This window comes from Coturnix japonica, chromosome 1 (genome assembly GCF_054131305.1).
Source record: "Coturnix japonica strain WE chromosome 1, WE-NBRP24, whole genome shotgun sequence".
NCBI classification, from domain to species: Eukaryota; Metazoa; Chordata; class Aves; order Galliformes; family Phasianidae; genus Coturnix; species Coturnix japonica.
This window is the reverse complement of record NC_140663.1, coordinates 51,553,476-51,573,143: the sequence shown is the minus strand read 5'-3', so window position 1 is coordinate 51,573,143 and position 19,668 is coordinate 51,553,476. Positions and strand designations below refer to the sequence as shown.

Genomic DNA, 19,668 nt, shown 5'->3' with positions numbered 1-19,668 from the left:
TTCAAGCATCACTGCCATGGAATTCTTCCCACTCACTGTTTACCCAGAAACACGTGAGTCCTTTACAAACTTCTGACTTTTAAATCCCTTGCACTGTGCACTAACAGCTCTGAAAGAAATTATGAAAGCATAAGGGGGAAAAAAAAGGCACAGCAGATTAGAGAGTAACTAACAGAATTTGGTTTACCACAGGATTCCAACTGCTAAAACAGAGGTCTAATTTCCCCAAAAGCTACCTACCTTGATTCAAATGCTTTGTCTGCTCCCCTTCCAGCAGCCTGATACAAATGGGAATAAGTAATGAAGCCATCTTTCTGCTGTGCCTGTTTTCCTAGAATATAACCCCTGTGGTAATAATTACATGGGCTTATCCATCTCAGTATGAACACCACCAGAGTGTCAATTATGACAAATGGCTGATGCCCATGAGTGTCTTGTAAAGAAAACCAACTGTTTCCATTCTCTTAACCCAGGGTCAAGGTTTCCCACTGGGACTAACAGCTTTTTTTCCTGCTGTAAGTATCCATTTGAGAGTTGTTAGAAGGTGTTATGATACACAGACTTCCTTTTTCAGCACTAGCTTCTTTGTGTGTGGTAATCTGAGCCTAACTCTCACTAGGGGTTTGCACAGAAACACCTATCGCTGATTTCCATTCAGATTATCCCCTTTGGGTTGTACTGCTTATTTCACATTCTTTTCCACATTATTTGCAATGCAGGCTGCAGATTTCCCAAAACTCACTGGTGGCATGGACTATTAGTGACCTGCTTCTGGCCTCTGGGGTATCTCTTGTAGCTATTTGCTATTTTCAGCTTTTGAGCCAATTACCAGAGGAGTCACACTGAAAAACAGAACTACTAAATCTTGATCCTAGGCATATGACCTGCTATCAGGCAAGCCAAAAATAGTCAATTGCATGGATTATTAGGAAGTAATGGAACCTAAAAAGCCAGAATCATAGGATCACAGAATGGCCTGGGTTGAAAGAGACATCAAGGGCCATCCAGTTCCAATCTGCCGCCATGGGCAGGGCTGCCACCCACCAGCTGCCCAGAGCCCCATCAAACCTGGCCTTGAGTGCCTCCATGGGTGGAGCATCTCATCAGTCTGATATAATCCATATGGCAGAAGAAAATAATAAGTACATAAAAACAACTAAAATTCACAGAGCACTGGTGTAAAATATAGGTACAACTCAATAAGCACGCCCATATGCAGCCTAAAGAACCCATATATGAAGTGAAGAGCAGCATATAAGCAATAAGTCACAGTAAACAGAATCACAGAATCACAGAATGACCCGGGTTGGAAGGGACCTCAAGGATCATGTAGTTCCAACCCCCCTGCCTAGCAGGGCCACCAAACATACACCTTTACTAGATCAGGTTTCCCAGGGCCCCGTCCAACCTGGTCTTGAACACCTCCAAGGACGGGGCAAAACAGGGACTGAAGTTTCCGGGTTTAAAATAGTGAGGAAAAATATTTTTCTCCCAAGGGTAGTCAGTTATTCTGTTAACTGATGTATTTTCACATTTATTCTCTCCACTCGACTGTTCCACTGTTCACGTGTGTGGTTATCATAATCTACACTGAGGAAAATCAGAGCCACCACATTGGATCGCTTTAAAAAAGAAACAAAGTCCCTCCAGTCCAAAAGCCTGTCCCCAGCAATGGACACATACAAAAGCCTTTGGAGGCAGACAAGCTCAAGGAAAACACATTGTGACACTTTTCCCAAATCCAATCCCAGATCTCAACTACTTTATCTCAGGAACTTCAAAAGCTGGATGTGGCTCATATAAGTTTAGTAACTTACAATGGAGCTCTCTACCATGAATCTGCCTATTCTCCTCTCCCATACACTGAAGCTCTCAGTATCACAACGTTTTTGACAAACTGCGTGGCAGACTAAATGTGATAGGTGTCACACCCTTATTGTATATCCTATATACATTATATTTACTACTATCCTTTGAAAAAAATTGTAGGTTGTACTCATCAACATGGTGAATTTTTTCCCACCAATTTTACCATACAGTTCTGGACAGCTTCTAATGTGGGTATTGATATTCCATCTTCCTAATAATTCCCAAATGCACTATAGTAATTCAAATTAATATTCACTCCTGTGTCTCCACAAGACTTTTAGTACAACATTTGTATAAGTTAAAATCTCAGTATTTAATAGTTTCCAGTAATATGGAGCTGTTAAAGTATCTAATTTCAGTTAACAAAATAGCAATGAAATATTTCTTCCTTCCTTTATTTAGAGTTAATGTGGAAGAGGACCATATACCTAGCACATTGTAGGAAGAAGCAAGGAGGAAGAAAACATACATCAACACCAAAGAAAAGAATGCCATTTTAAGGCTTCCTATCCTGCCTATAGCTGGACACATAGGTGAGGTCAGCGTTAAGCTTTGCAGTAGAGGAAACTGGAGGGGTTCATGTGTTGTGAGTAATGGCTGCAAAATGCTTCAATAGGTTTTTAAGTGAAAAAATGCTGCAGGCATACTGTATGTGTATATATACGTGTGTGTGTGTGTGTGTGTGTGTTTTCTTAAAGATTTAAAATCGTTGTTTCCAAACCTAAATGCAATATGGATAGATACACACCTGTCTTGGACTGCAGCAAACTCAAGCAGATTAATCATTCCTGGCTTATATCCTAGAAACAGTTTAGAAACTATAACAGATACCTATCACAAAAATGTCAACAAAACTGGGAGAACACCAAAGCAAGCAAGAAACAAAAGTCATTACAGACATAGGGAGACTTATCTGTGAGGAAAGATGTAAAATAGGTAATTCTGCATAGAGGCTATAGCCTGACTAGTGCAAGGACTTGAGAATATTATAACTGTAAAATCAAATGGAAGGCATTAACTCCAATAAGAGTCAATCCAGAGAGTTATATGAGAGACTGACGATCTAAAAATGTATGAGAAAAGTTAACTGGCAACTAAGAAACATTTTTATTCAATGCCAACTCTGAATTTTGGAATATGTTCTCCAGTAAAGGATGTCATACAGTTTACATGTACTAGATAGAAGATAGCAGCAGGACAAGCTTTCTTTCCAAAGCACTGGTAATGCATTATGATGCTAACACTGAAAATTTCAGGTACGCTGGCAGGTGTGGACTTAGGGCACCTGATTATTCAGATGGCAATTGTTTAGGTATGGACTGAGAAAAAGAAGTGAAAATGGATGAGAGTCCCAACTAATACTGCAGGGGAAGTCCAGTCCTTAACAAGCCTGATTAAGATGAAAACTGCTGTTAAACAAACATTCTCCCTAAATCCTATTGTTTCATATAGGTGAACTCTCAGTTGTCAAGTGTCCTGCAGCCACAATGCTCCACATCTTTCTGTTTCAGTCAAATCTGTACTAATAACCTAGAAGGATCAGTTTTTACTTGTGTTCTTCTTATCCTTAAAAAATAAAAAGAGTTTTAATTAATGAAATACTTGACATGTAACAAACATCTGTCCAACAAGGTCATAAGTCTGCTTCTCTCCTTGTAAATAAGCATTAGCGGGAACTCAATAAATGGATGAGAAAGGATTTAAGGAAGGATTTCCGCTAATCAGGATAGCTTTCTTATGGTTGAATTACTCAGAGGAGTCATAATGGCCAACCTTGCTCTCGTTCCAACAAATCAGACAGAAATGGAAGTCATACTCCAGTAGTCAAACAGGCTGTCCTACTGTCCTTAGCCACCCTAAGCTGCTAGAAGTACAGAAGGAGGGAAAGTTGTTCTACTGGGTACTGATAGAAATACAGCAACCAGCTGATAGCCATGAGGTGCTGGTATCTCTAAACCAGAACATGATTGTTGTACACATCAAAGGTATATAATGTGTGAAAGTGTAATGCAAACTCTGCATCACTGAATGTAGCCAATAGAGCACTGCTGAATCATACCGCTCATAGGCAACACATCATTTGGCTAAAACATTTGGATCCACAAGAGTCAGCTGCTTTACAGTGTAATTGAGTACTAGGCTACACCTGCTCTGATCGAGGGCACAGAGGAAGGTTTGTCAACATGAGGAATAAAGGAGCCCACCTGAAATGCAATACTCCTTTCCCCACTACTGGAGTACATGCAAAATTCAAAGACCGCTAGAGGAAATGTAATACAATTAAATAAGAGAGAGAAATTTAAATTGATTGAATTAACACTTGTCATTTTTGATTCGATAAAGCTTCCTCTTCTGAAATTGTCTAAAGCTCCTGGAGAGTTTCCAACTTATCGCAGAACTTGGCATCATAATGATGCTGGCATTAGCAAAATATTTTTAAATACCCTCATCCCACACACAACTCAATTATCTTTCCTTCCTTCTAGGATCAATTAATCAAGCTAGAAGAATCAAATCTCGCTTTTGCAACACCCGCCTTTCCTGAAAGATAACTTTCATTGTATCACAGCAGCCTAAAAACTATTGAGTTGGCATCCTGAAACTGAAAATATACTCCGGATAAATGTGATTCACAGTTCTTCACAAAATGTTTCCCCTTGCCAGATGAACATTTAAAATCAAGGAAAGTGGCCCCAGGTGGAGTACAAAACAGCAAACAGTTCTCAATTGTGCTTTTACTTTGTTATTATTCCTTGATAGAGTAAAAAAATAGAGGCATCCTCAAAGGCTAAAGGAAGCAACTCTGCATAAAGAGAATTCATACACTGAGAAGGTTAGAGTCCATTTATTATGCTCATATATACTGTATCTCTTCATTTACAGTCCTCTACCTCTCCTATGTGAGCTCAGGTTGTAAATCCTTTAGGCTTCCACAGTACCTTTCCCAATGAGATCCAGACTGGAGATTTTGTAGGAACAACCAATGTTGCACAAACTGATGCCTGTGGGAAGCACCTCCTGAACAACTTACATTGGACATAACTGCATTTTGATCTTGGCCTGCACTGAAAAAAATTGTTTCTGCCACCTGTCAAGGTCAGGACTAGATGATCTTAGAGGTCTTTTCCAACCTTCATGATTCTATGATTCTAAAGATGGGTGGTGAAGCTTTAGTTGGGGGTTGCAGCTTAGGACTGGTTTCAGGTGGTGTGTGCTGAGGCTAAGGAGAAAGGAGGACAAATTTCAGTATTGCCTCTGTTTTGCTCAGTGGTGGATGAAGTGGTTGTATCTTCATAAAGTCATAGAACTACAGAATCACAGAGGCTGGAAAGACCACCAGGGTCACCTTGTCCAACCGCCAACCCATCCCCACCATGCCCACTGACCACGTCCCTCAGTGCCACATCCACACAGTTCTGGAACACCTCCAGGGATGGCGACTGCACCACCTCCCTGGGCAGCCTGTGCCACTGCAGCACTGCTCTTTCAAAGAAGAATTTTTTCCTAATGTCTGACCCAAACCTCCCCTGGTGCAACTTGAGGACATCACCTCTCATCCTATCCCCTAAACTGGGAGAAGAGCCTGACTCCCATCTCACTACAGCCTCCTTTCAGATCACTGTAGAGAGTGAGATCTTCCTCCCCACCTCCCAGGCTGGACTCCCTGATAGAGCTCTGCAAGCTGCCTCCGTCTGATAGAATCTGAAGGCCCATTTGCTCTGCACAGCTGATCCCCGCTGCCTGCCTCTCCCCTTAACAATAAAGTCTCAAGCAGACCGTCAGCTTGCCGAGGTAATAGGTTTTCACAGCCAGGGGAAGGTGAGTGCCAAGGATTATTAATAGTGTTCCTTAGTTAAGGAAAAGATAAATGTGACACCGTCACCAAAATCCCTGAATATCAGATACCAGTGAGGAGTGGGTATCACTTGCTAAAAATAGAAAGAGCAGGAGAGATTATATAAGTGGGGTCCCTACCCCGAGTTCCACTTCTTTTTGATCACCTCCGTATCTAAGAACCTTTTCAAGAGTGCTTAGGAGAGATCCAAAAGGTAAGTAGCAAGAAAATGCTGAAACTTCCACAGAGAATGTGGATTCGTCCGATCTGGGCAGAACCCCGGACCTCCGCCCGAACGGACTGTAAACGGGGAAGCGCTTCCATCACTCCGACCCCTTCGCACAGACCCAAACCGAAGGACAAAGAGGTGCAAATCTCCCCCGCACAGAGGAGTGGATTCCCGCAGAGAAGATTGCGGGCCATTAGGAAGAGGAAATGGAACGCACTGAGGGAGGTGGGGTGAAAATGCGGGGAGAAAGTCAGAAAATGGAAACAACAGAAGAGGGGAAGGGAGAGGGGAAAGAGAAGGAGAATTAGAGGATTTCTCGAGAGGAATTTAATGAAGCGCTCAGTCAGACACAGAAGGTGAAAAAGAAAAGAAAGCAGCTCCAAAACACGTGGCAGAAAGGAAACGTCTCTTTATGCACATGCGATGGGATGAATGCGCTCTCCTTGATGCGGTCATTAGGAAGATGGATGTGTCACCCTTTTCGCCTGCCTGCAGCTCGAGCTGCTGGCGTGGGGCTTCTGCTGCTCATCCCGTTCTCCCGACTCTCTTGCTTTGGCAAGGGAGGTTGGATTTCGACTTGATTTCCTCGATGCTGGTGAGGACATCACCGCGTTGGTGCTGGAGGAAGGGGGAGTTATCTCTGCGAAAGCCCTGCTTGGAAATGCACTGTGTAGATTTCGCAAAGTGTTCGGGCAGGAAAAAGAAGGAAGGAAAAAAAAAAAAAAAAAAAAGGAAAGAAATTGGCAAAAATTTCAACAGTAAAGCAAAACGTGTCATTCATCCCGGAGGGATGATGCGGAAGAGGTGAAGGGTCGAGTTTGAAACTGCCAATTCGTGAAACGCCTTGTTTATATTAGGACAGCATATATTAGGATAGCATATATTGGGATAGCATCACAGTTGTGACTAAAGCTGGGCGGTTGAAAGCTTCTAGAAGTTTGTTGGCAGATGCTGTGCCGAGATTAGAGACGGGCCTCGGCCTCTGCCGAGGCTGCATATTATGTCCCCTTTGGGTAGCTTTGTAAACCCACATGCGGCCTCCTCTTCTTATGGGAAGTCGGGGGATAGTGTGCTTTGTGCTACACAAAGACTCCAGCTGGTGCTGGTGCTTCAGCTTTTCTGGCGCTTTTCACTTCTTCTCTTCTACAACAGGCTGATGCCTGAGGGGTTCCCACATCGTTAGGGATGCAGGGTCTCAGCCCAGGGTGCTGAGCGAAGCTCCGGGCAGGAGGCTCGGAGCACTGCAGCCCTCTGCCAGCCCTGGGCTTGGATTACGTGTGGGGGAGGGCAGCCGTCCAAGCGCCCTGCCTTGTCAGCAAAGCGAGACCGACACCGAAACCCGATTCACCCGCAACGAGAGCATCTTCTGAGGCCGATGGGCAGCAGCCAGCACCGCTCGTGGGGACCTGAAGGGAGGCTCTAAGGATCCGAGAGAGAGGAAGCCTCGGTGATGGGGTCACAAAAGAAAGCGAAGAAGAGGTGGAAGGTGAATCCCAGCTCCTGAGTGGATGGCACCGATGCTAGACTTGGCAAAGGGGATGAGGATGTCCTAATAGGATGGAGGCATCTCCATTGGAAAAAAAAAAAAAAAGAAAAAAGAAAAAAGAAAAAAAAGATATTTTTTTCCTCTTCCATCAATAGGAACAAGTAAAGATACACCAATTACAGAAGATCATGCAACCAGCACGGTGGTTTCTCCTGTTAATAGTTGTATATTTGTGGGACTACATTTGACCTATGCGTAAAACAAGGCGACGACTGACTGCACTACACAGAGCTTCTTCAGCTCCATCCTCTGAGCCGAACTCCACCATTTCTGCATCAACTCTTCCACCTCCCGGCCCCGAAACCACTGCAGGAAATACAGGGGCAGCTGAGGAGAGTGAAGCCCTCCGGGTTGAGTGTGCATCCCGTTCTGTGCGTAAAGGAGATGGATGCTGCTCCCCCATCCGTCACCAATGTTTGTCCTTGAAGACAACAAAGCCTCTCTTGTATCCTAGGAAATACACAGAAATTAGGGAGAAAGGGGGAAAAAGGAGGAAAAAAAAAAAGGTTCCAAACGACAGTCCCTCCTACAGGGAAGACTTCGCTGTTTAAAAAGGAAAAGAGAAAAAGTAGGGACCCCAGCGTCACCTCCTCCTCCGTCCTTCTGCTCTCGGTGACACGCTAATGACTCATCTGCTGGAGCTGAGCTTGGGCCGCCGAGAGGAGGGTGGGGGCTCGTGCTTTACGAAGGGATTACCGACAGCCAGACGCTCCTGCAAAGCAGCCCCCTCCTTTTTGAGGCCGCTCTGGCGTTCGGGCCATGGGTGCCATTGCGTCAGCGGGGTCGGGCAGGAGCTGCTGACAGCGGGTGGGGATGCTGCTGCCACACCGCTTCCCTCCCCGCCTGTCCTCAGGCAGAGATGCCAGTGTTCCTACCGAGATCTGCCCTACTCCTGGGCCCTAACCTTGGCTATCTCAGTCCTATGGCTCCTGCCCAAACTCTCCGAGCGGGTCGGTCCCGAGGTGAGAAACGGGCACTGTCTCTTGAAGCAAACAAACCCAGAAAACACAGAATCTCTCAGTCCTTTTAGCTGCTCCTTTGAGGTTGTGGGTCCCGCTCGAGGACCCCGGTGCCCTGCAGGAGCATGGCATGAGCCCGGGGTCACCTCCCGCTTCCCCTTCGGTGAATCCCATGGCGGAGGGCTCTGCAGCACAGTGGGAGCGGCAGCCGTGAGATTCGCGGGGATGTGATAATGAATTCAGCGCGGATGATGCTTAATATGGAGTGGCCCGAAAGAAACGAGGTCTAAGGGGAGGGGGGTGGGGGGGAGGCGGAATGGGAGGGGGACGTTTCAAGTGTTTGAACGAGAAAGCAAACGTTCAAGAGCTCCGTTCCATTTGCATCCCGACCCCAAGAGCTGCTTGAAGCTTGGCATATGCTGCAGTTCCGACTACAACTGGTAAAGCTCATCCCGACTTCCCCAACGGAAGGGATCCGCTCTGCAGTTCCACCGCACCCGAGGACTTGACCTTGGCACGGCCGCTCCGACTCAGCCCCGCAGCTCTCCCGTAAGGCACCGCCCCGCAGGGAGCGCCCCCGGCCGGGTCCCCACGAAGGCATCCCCGTACCCCGTCCTTCAGGGGACCGCTCCGTACGCACCGGGGGAGCGGCAGCCCGTGGCACTTCGCCACGCGCAGCTCTATCCGTGGCTGGCGCCGGGCCAGTCGCTCCCGACGTGCCATCATCCCCACACGGCACTGCAGCTTTGGTCATATGAGCAGAAATGATGAGAAAAGCACTTTTTTAATCTTTTCGCACTTGCTTCCCTGTTCAAACAGTTGCAGGATGGCGATGACTGACGTGCTCAACGCTGAGGATATCAAGAAGGCTGTGGGAGCCTTCTCAGGTAAGTGCTTAATTTTCTTTCTTTTTCTTTCTTTTTCTCCTCCTTTTCGTCTCTACAGCCCAGGATGGCAGTGCATTTATTTAAGCTCGGGGAAGATTACAGCTAGATAAAATAGCAAAGAGGACGCGTTCTCAGAAGCGCGGCGAAGGCGTGACAGGTTTATCAGGTGCAGGGCTGCATCCTCAGCAAAGTTGCTCTGCACAAGAAGGAGCTGAAATGCTCATTCCTTTTCAGAAGGAGGTAAGCAGCAGCTGCGGGCTGTGCTTTGCTCGTGAGAGGAGACTTCTAAAGGAACCGAGGGGGATTATGTCCTGATGCAGGATAGGGACGGTGGCAGCTTTCCAGCCATCCAACATTCAGTTTCAAGTACTGCAGAACTGCTCTTTTGCATTTCAAGGAGATAAAAGCCTCTCTTTCCTTACTCCCTATGCGGAATGCCCCAGCGGGCTTTGCTTTTCGGGATGGAGCAGGAGGCAACAGCAGCAGAGCGAGCGAGTGCGCCGCTCGACTGCAGGAGCTTTCCGCAGGGCGAATGGCTGCAGCGGTCCCTACGTCCCATATATCTCGGGCTCCTCCGGTGTTCAGATATTCCTCATCTCTTTCATTGTCAAAACTGACGGCAAACCCTTTTCCTGCTCCGTGCTCCGAATGTTAAGGGTTGCTCTCAAGGAAACGGCGGCATAATGCCCCCCCATCCCCATACCACCCCCTCCGCCCCTGCCCCGAAGTGCCCTTTTCTCCTGCTCTGTGCGGTGACCTTCCCGAACAGAGGCAGTGCAAAGCCCGCTGAGCTCCGATAAACTCAGCAGCCATAAAGTCGCAGGGACCAACGAACTGCTCTACTCGATCCGGCGGCTGTTTACCTCATTAGCTCCCGTTGTTCCAGGACCGTTTCCAAGTCCCGGAGCAGAAGCAATTAGGAGCAACTAATGACAGGTCTCAGCCAAACAGATCCCGAGTGATTGAGCTTCCTTCGCTTTATGCAATAGGAAAAGCTGCGTTAGGAACAAAGATGCATAATAATAATAAAACATAAATAAATAAATAAATAAATCCACAACACCTTGTGGAGGTCACGGGACTGGATTTCAGCAGCACTTATCTAGGCTGCACCATAGCCGTTAGCGGGGGGCTGCATGGGTGGGACAGGCGGTTTGGTTAAACTACGGGGAGGTGCAGCAGGTAAACCCCATTTATTATCTCCACTCCCATCTCCATGGCTCTGCTTTTTCCCCAGCGACTGTGCCTCAGAGGGTCCTGCAGGCACAGCACAGCACTGCCTTGCAGAGCCTGAGCTTACAGACACTGATAGCACATGCCTTTAGTGGTAGCAATGCTCTATTCCAATTTTGGGCGAGCCTTAAGGAAAAATGGACCAGAACCATACAAGCCACGTGCACCAAAATAGATCTTGTCCACGGAGGTGGAAATATCAAAAAGTGACAGTGGTCTAATAGTCGGAGTTTGCTCTTTGAATGTTTCTCTTTTTTTTAGGGTAAAACTTGTTAAAACATATTTTAAGGCACTGAAATGAGAGTAGGCAGGTTAGCCTTCAGCCTCCAACTCTGCACAGAGTTCCTGTGTGACCTTGGGCAAGTCTTCATCCCTCTGTAGCTCAGTTCTTCACTTGCAAAAGGGAAACAGTTCCCTTCTCACCATTTGTTTATTTAAACAAGTGTGAAGCGTGACTATTGCGGTGCTCCTGCCGCTCCATGGCTACAATGTACTTTAGCCTCCCAGGGTAGGACATGCAGCAGTAAAGAAGAAAAGCATGGGGTTATGCATGTTATGTAAGTTTTAATGATTTTTCTAAACCATCCTATGGCTTTTCGCCCCCTATAGCAGCTGAATCTTTTAACTACAAGAAGTTCTTTGAGATGGTGGGATTAAAAAAGAAGAGCCCAGAAGATGTGAAGAAGGTTTTCCATATCCTTGATAAAGACCGGAGTGGCTTCATTGAAGAGGAAGAGTTAAAGTAAGCAAAGATACGGTGTTTCTCAAACAGCCTCACCTTAAGAGTCTGATTTCCTTCCCACAAGATTCTAGATAACAGCTTATGGTTTGGTCTCCCAACTGGTATTTGTGTGCAGTAATCAGCTGTTTGCTGGTTGAAGGGACTATAGTGTGTTGGAGGTAGCTAGTTGTGGGATCCCTCAAACTCTTGAATGATCAGTACCTCAAGGATGGTATTTCCCATAGATTCAGAGTACAGCACTCCTTCTGAATGATAAAGAGCAGTGCTGCAGTGGCACAGGGTGCCCAGGGAGGTGGTGGAGTCTCCATCTCTGGAGGTGTTCCAGTGCCGTGTGGATGTGGCACTGAGGGACGTGGGCAGTGGGCATGGTGGGGATGGGCTGGAGGTTGGATCAGGTGATCTTAGACCTCTTTTCCAACCTTTATGATTCTATGATTCTATGACCTTTCCTGAATCCAACCAGGGATTCTACCTCATATATGAAACAGCAATGCAAATAAATACTAAGTGAAAGTGTTCTGGAGCAAACAAACAAAAACAGTTTTCTTTTTTTTCCATTCTTCCTCATTAGGTTTGTACTGAAGGGCTTTACCCCAGATGGCAGAGACCTATCAGACACAGAGACAAAGGCTCTTCTGGCTGCTGGAGATAAGGACGGCGATGGTAAAATTGGCGCTGATGGTACGTAACAAGAGGAATAAACTTGCATAGGAAAAATCGAATATTGCTCTTACATACAAGAACTGAGTAAATCTAGGAATCACCGCGGGCGGTGACCTTCTGAAGGGCACAATGTGGGTTTAATGAAATGACAAGCCCTGCTACATTGCCCGTACTTTACTTGCATGCTTCAGGGGAAACAGAAGCCGAATTCTGACACTAGAGGGGGCAAGAGTTTAGAGTTTAGTTTGTAATTAAGAGACGTAGGAATAAATACCAACACGACTTCTTTTTAGAATCATTTTATTCTTTCTGCGGACTTCAATGAGGGTCAGGACGCCGAGACTTCACAGAGAGGTGTGAATTTAGAAAAGAAAATAGCTGAGTTCCAGCATTTTGCCTTGGTAACTAGTGAAGAAGAAAGTAACGCTTTCTGAAATCATTCAAAGCCTTGCAATGTCCTTAAAATTCAAAGTACAGTCAGTCTGCAACCACAGTGTCATCCAATAACAGTCTATATGTTAGTCTATGTGCTAGTGTTTATGCAGGTCTTCACAACTAAAGACTCCATTGATCTCTTTTTATAAATATGAGAACTACAAGGAGTGAGAAATTCCCTCTCACCATGTTGCTTTTCAGTTTCCCCTCGGGGTCAATTAAATCGGCCCTTTTCCCTCTTTTTCTCCTGTATCCCTGAGACAAATCAGAAGAGGCATTTCTGAATTACATCCTTCCTCACTGCAGGAGATGATAGCAGGGGATTGTGGCCAGAGCACTAAATCACCCAGACAGCAGGCAATTGCTAAGTTTTCACCATGCCGATAAGCCACACGATAGGTTGAAGTGTAAACATATCTTAAAATAATAATAATGGTAATAATAACCTCATATCTCTGTTCTCTGTACAACTCTGAGATCAATTAAAAATGTTGTCTCCAAATAAAAAGCAATTATAAAAAGGAATAAAAGGCAAAATGAGGTTATCTGACAGTCTCCTAGTTTAGAAGCTGAAGCAATGTCATACAGTTATCCTCGGACAGTCAGGTGGTATATTTGCTGAAGCGTCTGCTTGTAGCACAATGGCATATCAGTGAATATCATCCTGTTTCTAATCTAAAAGTTCTTAATTTATCAGATGCTGATTATATTACAGTTATAGAGGAGTAATTGTGAAGGACTTGGGAAGCTCTTGCTAGATTTTAGCAGCATTACTGAAGCTGATGAGTCCGCCATTATTTAACATTTTATATACTATATGGGTCCTTCTTAGTCCCATTAAAATGAATGGCACTGACACTAAAGTCAGTGGGCCCAATTTTCAGGAGAAAACTTGATTCAGGTAAGTAAGCTTGCAGCTGATTGGCCAACCTCACGTCAGACATTCTCAGTTATGCAGAAGTCTGCAGAGCAAAAACCAGCTCAAATGGAATAAAATAAGTATCTCGCAGAGCCATTTTAGCTAATATGAAAGAACGACATTAACATTTTCACGCAAGATTGACCATAGCACTTTTTTAAAGTTGAAACAATGCCTAGAAGTTATTATACTATGACAAAACAATATGAAACACTTATCTTTTTCCTTCTTCTGCAATTATCACTCTTCCTTAACTCTGAAATAGAATTACTCTGAATTTACACTAGATAATGAGAATGAAGAGCTTCTTTTCTTTTCCTTTCTCCTCTCCTCTCCTCTCCTCTCCTCTCCTCTCCTCTCCTCTCCTCTCCTCTCCTCTCCTCTCCTCTCCTCTCCTCTCCTCTCCTCTCCTCTCCTCTCCTCTCCTCTCCTCTCCTCTCCTCTCCTCTCCTCTCCTCTCCTCTCCTCTCCTCTTTTCTCTCTCTTTCTCTCTACTCTCCTTTTCTTTCCCTTCTTCTGGCCACATCACTACTGCATAAAATCTGTTCCTTTTCACTTTCTTAAATTTGACTCTGACAATCAGTTACACCACAAAGGCTGAAAGAGCAGGTAAAGGAAACAGCTGGAACTGGGACCAAAGGGTGAGGATGACTGATACTTCACACTTTCTCCTTTAGTTCATAAATCCAATTCCAGATTATAAGTGCTCAGAACTAACTACCTAAATTAAACACAGTCATAAATGTACATTACATCATATAGCAGTCGGGCTGAATGGATTGTCTTTTACCACCACAGAGCTGTTTCTCTCAGCTGTTTCACCACAAACATTAATCTCAACCTCTTAATCAGCCTCCTTTCCATAAGAGGTCTCACATTACAAATTCTTCTCATAGGTTCCCCACTTAAAGGATTCTTTCCTTTCTGCAAGACTGTCCAGCTCAAAAATTATTGCATCAACTTATTGAATCGAGATTTGTAATTTGTGGTTCCTTAGCCCATTTCAACTAGCTGAATACATACAACATGTTCATGCAAGACACAGTCACTCTCTCTGCAATGCCAGGCCTCTTTAAGTTTCAGTGATATGAACAGAAAGTGAAGAATCTGAAAAAAAAAAAAAATCTAGGCCAAAGCCAGGTTAGTTACCTAATAAAACTACTAGCATTAGCTTTCAGATTGGACTGAGAAGAGATGCTGAAGTAGCTTCAGGAGAATGTTTTTAGCAGTGGACAGACATGCTTTTCAGTTTCTTAGTACTAACAGACTTGAGGAAGTATATGTAGAGAATTTTCAAAGACCATGTGCTGTAGATGGAACAAAATGTCAAAAATATCCTAAGTCATAGAATTACAGAATGGCTTGGGTTGGAAGGGACCTCAAGGATCATCAAGCCCTAGCCCCCCTGCTGCATGCAGGGCCACCAACCTCCATGTCTAATATTGGACCAGGCTGCCCAGGGTCCCATCCAACCTGGCCTTGAACACCTCCAGGGATGGGGCGTCCACAGCCTCTCTGGGCAGCCTCTGCCAGAGCCTCACCACTCAGTACAGGTAAACCTCTAAAGCTTTTACAAATATTCTAATTACTTTCTTTAAAAGTTGCAAAAGTGAGGCATCCTGCATTCAAAATTACAACTGGTATGCTATGACCTTGACTATTAGTGTAAGTCATTATAAATACATTTTCTACTGTAAAAATTGAATCCAGTGAGAGGAATTATTCTTCTACAACCTGTTCTCTGTAATTACATCTGTCATTTTGGTAAAGTACTACCAGGTATGTGTTAGAGTATGCGCTACTGAACTGTATTAAACACAGTGGGACAATCCTTCCCTTTTACATCAGAGCTTTTGTGCAGGACAGCAAGCAAAATACTTTAAAACCTTGTAACTGAAAACTATAATTTGTGTGTTTTTATATTTGTTTGGAAGGAGGCTTGCACCTGTAGGAGAGGATGCAGTCAATCAGAAGGGTTATCTCATCAACAGGCCATTCAACAGCAATAAACTGTTACCAAAATGAGCATCATACAGGGCCTCGTGAATAGTGCCTTATGTCAGAGGTTTTGCATACATGAATATGCTTTGTGACAATGCAGCCACAGTCCGCCTGCAGTTAAGCTAACCTTCATGTGAAAATAGTTGGCAAAATAGTTTGCAAAGTTATTAAGCTGGAGCATCTCTGAAGAATCTATGAAGTATACTGAAAATACTGGATAAAGTATTAAGTGTATAGCAATTATTCATGAAGGAACGCTTTATGGTTTGGTGGCTTTCAGAAAGTACCCTTGAAATATATTGCTATCAAGTGATAAAATCTAGCATAAGGTAGTACAGAAATTTTCTTGCTTCAGGTTGAATAACCTTTTCCAAATACATTCAGTAGACACAACCTGTTTTAAAAATGAATTAATTAAGCAGTAGCAAGTATGACAACCTGTTCTAATAGAATATGCATTGTTAGTTTTCCCTTTTAGAAAGGTTTTGTCTATGGGAGTTCATGTTTCTCTCTATAGGATCAATTCACTCACTGATTTAATAACCACTTTCCCTTCCTGCCCAGAACAGTCTGGGTTTCCATCACAAGTGGTTTATATTATCTCTTAAATCCAGTTTGCAGCACTTCTGATCTAAGTACCCCCACCATGTACAGGATTTATGCACGTTTCATGTTAAGTAATCCGCATAACTAATCCTAATTTGGATGTACTTCTTTCAAAATGATGGACAATTGTGGATTTAATTTAAACCTCTGACACTTATTTCTCAGTCTGGCATGTGAGTGTTTGGCAAAATATTTTTGGACACATCATAAGTATTATCTGTATGCACATACCAATCAGTGAAGATATCACTGAGTTAGAGATTCGCATTTTCCTTCTGAATGTTAGAATGTTCTTTAAAATTCCAAATTTTCACTTGCTTTTACTAGATGAAAGACATCGCTTTTTGTTATGTCAAACTTCAATAATTTTCTTCTGAGCTTTTACAGATGTCTCCCTCCCATTTGTTACCTTCCTCTGAGCTGGTTATGTTCAACCCATAAACTGCTTGATCTGTAGACCCTCTAATCCTTCTATCATCTTTGTTTCCCTTCCTGGAATTCCCTTCAATCTGTGATTTTTAACACTTTTCAGAACATACAACTGTGACCCATCCAAGGTTAGATGGAGTTATGAATTTTAACCTCCATAGGTAATACTGCACTGAAAGGCATTAGATACATTACACTATAAAATTATCCCAAACTGCAGATAGATACCTTTATGTAAACATTATGAGTAGAACACTAATAAAAGGCCAGAGAACAAATTCCCAGCCCTCTGAAATCCCAGTAATTTTTCTCATCATCATCAATGTGGTCAACATTACTATGTAGGTTCTTACAGTGGAGTCAGCCTTCTGTTTTGCAGTCTATCATTTTCAATTTGCCAGTCCAAAATTGCATTTGCATGTAATATATTTATAACGCAGGGACACAAACACTCTGAATGGCTCATTCATGAGTCTCTTTGCCAAAATCTGATAGAAAGGAAATTTATCTGACTGCGGAATTAAATTTCTAGCTCTTGCCTTCATCCCATTGAGATCTACAAAAGAAAAACAGGAAACCAATCAAGTTCTTCACATGAATAGCAGCGGCCAATTCTGACAGCCTGGCATGCGTAGCATCTATTTCACTTCACTACAAGATTTCCTAAGTCAACAGTGACTTAGGAATTACCTTTAATTAACTTGGATTTCTTTTGTTCCTCTGTTCTTGTGATGTCTCTGCTACATCAGCAAATCTGTAATCACCGTAATGTGATTCTTCTTTCTTTATATCTTCCTTTATTTAACATTTGATTTTCTTTTTCCCCCTCTCCAGAATTTGCAACTATGGTGGCTGAATCATAAAGGCTTTAAGCAATGCAAACCCTTCACCCATCCTTCTCTGCCCAATTCCAACCACTTCCCGCTGACTGCTTTGGCTCCTGTTCTATTTATTTATGTTATTTTATACTCCAGCTCTGTTCTCTGCAATCCTGCAACTCTGTAACTGTGCTGAAAGACTCTGTTAAAAGAATAAAGGTCACATCAATCTGGGCTTCACTCTCTCTCACTATCACTTGTTTCTTATTTCACATAGTCTTGGCAGACATTAAGTGAAACTGCTGCTTTATCCCTAGTTAGGGTAAAGTGTAATTATTTGGGATAAAACTTGCACAAAAATGAGTCATTCAGTCCAAGCTCTGAATTGTGGAAGAACTGACTGCATTATTTTTAAGCCACAGACGGATGCATTCTCACAGCCTGGAAAATCACTAGTGATGGCGATCACCCAGCTTCATTTGGCAGTTTGTTCTTCTGACTTAATCAGTTGTTATAGCTAAAATGAATTTCCTATATGTTCGCCTACATCTTTTCTGATGCATTTTGGTGACCGGTAAATGATTTGTATAGTTTGCTAAATCTGCCTGGTGCAGGGGGATTCCAAGATTTGTTAAGAGTATCAGATGTTGCTCATCATGCAGAGGGATAACTTTGTCCAGTATTAAAATGTGATCACTTTTGAAACATAGGGTATGTTTATTAGCAGTGGTATACAAGTATCTAGGATAGAAAGAATGCATTACACAAAAGAGTCAACGTTATGAATGTGAGGAAAGAAGCATCGAGATTGGGCGGTGATGCTACTGCTGACATTCCCACTGTTAAAATGGAGTATCAAAAATATACACATACCAAAAAAACCCTTATCTTCTACAGCTGTTGAAAACAGTGAACTTCTTTCTTTGAGTTACATATAGGAAACTGAGACTCAGACTAGAGAAGCAAGTAGACAATGGTAAAGCTATGACAGAGCAAAGAACCAAATGTTTATCTCCCCAATCTTTGTCAGTAACTTTGAAAGCAAGCTACTGCTTTTTCTCCTATTTTATTTTCTTTTAAATCAAAGATTAGAATGTATATAAATCATTTTCGGACAACGTTTCCCCCTCATTTTGACAGAACATTGATTAATACTTCAATTAAGAGGAAAGGTATTTGCCATTCCTTGATTCCAAACTACTCCCTGCAGCAATAATATCTTAATCCATTCTGACTATCATTGATTTCATATATATACATATGCATATATATATATATAAGGTTAAGATTGAAACTCTGTCACCACCACATTGTACAGAGCTCCATTCTCTGCCACAGCAATTGCTGATGCTACTTGCAATGCCAATAAACACTCCCTAGAGCCATGCTAGGTTTTCCCTCTATAGTCACTTACAAGGAAGACTTTATGCTGAAGCTGCTGTTCATCCAAAAGAAATCCTCTAGTTTTGCACAATGTACATACGGATCTGAAAAATGTATTGATTTTTAAGTATCCAAATAAAGCAAATGAAAATGTATTGCAACGAAGCAAGATGGTTTATTTATTTTTTTTCTCGGCAGCTGCTGACCTCAAGTGGTAACAAGGCGTAATTACAAGAGCTCAGAGGCCCACTGAAAAAAAATGTTAGTCCCCCAAACACAGAAGCATCACGAATAAAGATCCATTTAATCAAAGAAACGCCATAAAAATCGTTATACAGCCAAAGGTTTTTATATTCTCTGTCTGTCTTACATTTTTAATACATCCTCGTGTGGGATGAAAAAAAAAACAACAAAACCCTGTAATTTTATCCAGGGCTTAGCAAAGAAAAAAATATATCTAGCACAATAGAACAAATAGCAAATAATGAGTCTACAAAATTACTTACAGAACTCTATTGGAAATAAAACAAGTTGAAGTAGCACTTATTGAGATATTTTACTGGTATAAAAGTCTGAAGACTCCAGTGATTCCCACCTCGGTCCCTCAATGACTTCTGAACAAGCAGCACTTAATTGGCCTGTATTTTTCCACTGGATAAGATTAAAAGACTATCCTTTTGCTTTCAGATAGAAGAAGTTACAATCAGAATGCCACTTTCAGTACATTCAGAGACCTCCAATGCAGCACATTCAATTTTCGTGGTAGACTTGATATTCTAAATGAGAATCAATATCTCACTATCCACACCTTCGGTTAGTTTGTGCAAGCCAGCATACCTGGGTCATCTACCCACACCATCAGAACTCTCAAACTCTGCTTTAAATCATTATTCTTAACTGGGTTTTAAATTCAAAGTTCTAACTTCAGTATTTCACACCTTTAGCAGTAGAGAACATATATATATATATATTCAAGTGTCTAATGAAAATACGCATCTGCCCGAATCCAAAAGGACTATTCTATCAGTTATTAAACTACCACCACTCTCAAATCTTGAATTGTCCATTTTCCACCAAAGAAAAACTCTCAGAACTTTCGTGACCCCTCGATGTT

The 19,668-nt window shown here is 43.0% G+C and overlaps 1 protein-coding gene across 3 annotated transcripts; it reads left to right on the top strand.

Annotated features, from left to right (window-relative positions):
* Positions 1 to 5,854: 5,854 nt before the first annotated feature.
* On the top strand, positions 5,855 to 17,411 carry PVALB (parvalbumin). Of its 3 annotated transcripts, none has more exons than XM_032444972.2 (5): positions 5,855 to 5,918; positions 9,258 to 9,325; positions 11,168 to 11,300; positions 11,872 to 11,981; positions 17,188 to 17,411. In XM_032444972.2, exons 2-5 carry the CDS (start codon positions 9,265 to 9,267, stop codon positions 17,214 to 17,216), a joined length of 333 nt encoding a protein of 110 aa, XP_032300863.1. In that variant the 5' UTR covers positions 5,855 to 5,918; positions 9,258 to 9,264; the 3' UTR covers positions 17,217 to 17,411. The 3 variants fall into 3 exon arrangements, with proteins under 3 accessions (XP_032300863.1, XP_015717794.1, XP_015717784.1); XM_015862308.2 differs by lacking the exon at positions 5,855 to 5,918 and adding an exon at positions 8,429 to 8,987; XM_015862298.3 differs by lacking the exon at positions 5,855 to 5,918 and having other exon boundaries at positions 9,049 to 9,325.
* Positions 17,412 to 19,668: the final 2,257 nt, after the last annotated feature.

Bases quoted from the DNA above. Each gene is read 5' to 3' on its own strand.
- PVALB (XM_015862298.3), top strand. From the start codon at position 9,193: ATGAGCAGAAATGATGAGAAAAGCACTTTTTTAATCTTTTCGCACTTG. The intron at 11,301-11,871 runs GTAAGCAAAGAT...CTTCCTCATTAG, and splicing joins ATTGAAGAGGAAGAGTTAAA to GTTTGTACTGAAGGGCTTTA. The intron at 11,982-17,187 runs GTACGTAACAAG...CCCCCTCTCCAG, and splicing joins TGGTAAAATTGGCGCTGATG to AATTTGCAACTATGGTGGCT.